General features: G+C 51.9%; 1 protein-coding gene across 1 annotated transcript in view; it reads left to right on the top strand.

The window, feature by feature from the left end:
• Positions 1 to 3196, top strand: part of EMH_0018220 (uncharacterized protein) — a gene marked incomplete at both ends in the record, with an annotated part of 13584 nt that overhangs the window by 9569 nt on the left and 819 nt on the right. Inside the window, 4 exons of the mRNA XM_013501074.1 lie at positions 141 to 391; positions 650 to 1604; positions 1997 to 2942; positions 3012 to 3190. Of these exons, the coding sequence (XP_013356528.1) occupies positions 141 to 391; positions 650 to 1604; positions 1997 to 2942; positions 3012 to 3190 (2331 nt within the window). The remainder of the gene's footprint in view (positions 1 to 140; positions 392 to 649; positions 1605 to 1996; positions 2943 to 3011; positions 3191 to 3196) is intronic.

The following is a 3196-nucleotide window of genomic DNA, read 5'->3' as shown; positions in this document are numbered from 1 at the left end:
ATATATATATATATATATATATATATATATATATATATATATATATATATATATATATATATATGTAGGACAGGGTGTTGTGGTAAGGGCTGCCATCATAAGGAGAGCACTGGAGGCATGTTGTTTTGTCTGTTGCTCAGACTTTAATGCTTTGTCGGGAGCTGCAGCAGGTGCTGAAGCCGTACTATCCTGTGCTGGAGGAGGCGTTGAGGGACAAGGGGGGTGCACCTTCTAGTCTGCTGCGCCTTGTGTTGGGGAGAGAAGAAGCTGAGTTCCAGCTGTTGCATCGAACAGCAGAAACAAAGGAAGACGTCGTGTTGTTGCCTCAGCACCGAGACTTTATGTTGCCTCTTATCGTTCGTCTCCTCATCAGCAAGACCCAAGTGAAAATGTAAGAATATATTCAATGAGTGGGCTTAGGCTGCAGTGCTGTCATCTGCTTTCTTAGAAGGCTCACCTCGAGCGTTTCCGCTAGTGGCCAGCCTCTCCTGGTTGTTTACCTTGTGTCAGTTGGTGGAGAATGTGGATAGTGTTAAGCCGGGGATACGTTCCTCAACATATTTAATTTCGCGTTGTTTTTCTCTTATTTCAAACGAGACTAGCAGCTGTGTTGTCATGAGATGCTGTCTGCATTTGTGATGATGTTCAGGGGGAGGTCTCCTGGAGTTGTGTTGGCAAACCGGCGAAGAATATTCGGCTTGCTGAGCAGCCTTGAGGAGACGGAGATTTCAATGGTGCTGGCGGTGTTGTCGCTGCGGCTGCTGCGCCTGACTCCCCGTGTCAGTGACCCTGTTGCTGCTTCACGAGAAGAAGATATAAGGGCTTCAACTCCTCTAGAGGGTATGGATAAGGAGCGGGCACTTGTCTCCTTCATTCGTTGGCAATACCGCAGAGCAAAGAGCTTGGGAGACGCTGCCTCTTGGGCTGCAGCTGCTGGTACTGCTGCTACTACTGCTGCCGCTGCAGCAGCTGCTGCTGCTGTTGACTCCAAGTGCGAGGAGGCGGCGGAGGAGCCCCCAGTCTATGTGACCCTATCAGATCAGCTGCTGGGGCCATCATCATCAACTCAGCTGCACGGGCTTCTCAAGTCGCTGCAGCATCTGGTTCAGATGCAGCAGCACACATTGAGGCCAGCAGCACCTTTCCTGGTGTTTCTCTTTGGCGAGATTCTCCAGCAACTTGTTTCTGTGAAGCCTGAAGACAACGCCGTCACCACCGGGGTGGGGGAGGTTGTAAGAGAGGAAACAGATAAACCGGATGCTGAAGAACAGCAAACAGAGAGAGAGAGAGCGTTGGATGAAGCTGATGACACCACTGAACTCATACCAGGGGAGCGGAGAGGCGAGGTGGCTAGTGCTGCAATCAATGCAAGACACAGAAAACACTGCATTCGAATCGCGATTGACGCGCTGCATCGGCTCTTCAACGCCTTTCCGGACTTTGTTGGGGCGTGGATAATGCTGCTGGCTCCAGCAGCAAATGCGCTGCAGCTGCTTCTTGCAACAGCGGTAGAGACGGGGGCAACGGGCTCTTCAGGGGATATCAAGGGGGGCAGCAAGTGCCCTGCAGTTGTGCGTTTCGTTGCTTCCTGGGCATCAAACGCGGTGAGACAATATGAAAGCAATCAGCAGCAAACTGAATACACACAGCACATAGATGCAGCAGTAGTAGCGTAGGAGATTCTCTAAGCCAACCGGCAGTGGGGTTTACCCTGAGGCAGCAAGTTATAACAGAGCTTCTATCCGCGCCGCCCCTTCCCAGACGTTATGCAGAGCTCTCTGTTGATTGGCTCCACTGACATGTTGTGAATATCTGGAGAGCCATGAGACATTTTTTCAGCCCGTGAAGTGCTCGTCTTCAGCAGATTTTTTTCCTTTGCCTGGATATGCATTTCTAGCATTCTCATTTATGTGTTTATTTCTATTTATGTATTATTATATATCTGCGTGTGTGTGTGTGTGTGTGTGTGTGTGTCTGTGTGTATTCTACTCTATAGGATTACTTTGTGCTGTACGAACAACTGCTCCCCAAGGCCCTCCCGTGTCTCCTTGGGGCTATAGGGTCTGACCCGCTGCTGCGGTTCCTGCAGCGCAGCAAGAGAAACACGACACCCCTGCTGGAGGTGGCGATAGAGACGGCTTTGCTGCTATCGTTTGGAGGCCGCACAAAGGAGCAGCAGGAGGAAGAATTGCGGCTGTCTCGGCGTGAATTCAATGCTATGAAACATGTAAATGAGAGGAGACGCCGACGCACGGGCTACCAATCATCTTCTTCTGATGACAGCGACGAAGAGGAGCAGAACGAACAAGAAAAGGGGTTTATAGAGAGCGACAAGACAGGGTCTCTGAAAACCTTTAAAGAGGCTTACGAGGCCTTGCAAAGACAACAGCAGCTTCAACAAGAACGAGGGATACAAGTGTTGCTTCCTCACTTAAGCATTTTGCTGCACGGCATGGAGTTGCTGCTAACTGCAAGAAGAGGCGCGACTGCCCGCAAGCAACATGAAGAGCAGCCAGCAACCCAGCAACAACAAAAACGACTGCAACAACAGCATCAGCAACAACCCCTCGCTGTCTCTGAAGGGGCCACTGCTCCGCCTCTGCAGGACCCAGCGCAGCCCCAGCCCCTAACGCAGCGGAGAGAGAGACTGCTCCTTGTGGGATTCAAAGAGCTGCAGCTTCTCACCCGCCTTGCTGCTTATGCATGCGCGGACAAGGGCCTACAGCAAGCCTCGTCTGTGAGTAAAGTTTCTGCTTCTGATGAACTTGCAATTCCAACGACAGCAAAGCTGGTTCGCCTGCTGCTTCTTTCCTTGCCTCTACGTGTTCGATCGGGGGGTGCAGCAGCGCGGCAGCAGCTCACACTTGCGGCTATACAGGGGCTGCTCCCGTCTGTGGCTAGCTGGAGGCGGTCTATAGCGTCTACCTCTGACGCAGGAAGTGGTACGATGCAGCTCCGTGGCCTGTTGCGGGGGCTGTATGAGGCGTGCTGCGGTTTACTTGAGTGTGCAGAAGACCTGCAGTGCCGCGCTGCTACAGCTGAAGTGCTGCTGGCGACAGAACTCGCTGCATGCGGATGCGAACTGCCTGAGGCTGTTCTCTCGACACAGATCCGTGACTTTGCAATGAAGGAGCTGAGTACTTACCGACGTGCTGAGGAAGAGGGGGAAGATGCATCACGAACATCTGCTGTAACA

This window comes from Eimeria mitis, genomic scaffold, assembly GCF_000499745.2.
Source record: "Eimeria mitis Houghton genomic scaffold, Emh_scaff627, whole genome shotgun sequence".
Taxonomy (NCBI): domain Eukaryota; phylum Apicomplexa; class Conoidasida; order Eucoccidiorida; family Eimeriidae; genus Eimeria; species Eimeria mitis.
This window is presented reverse-complemented; position numbering and strand designations above follow the sequence as displayed.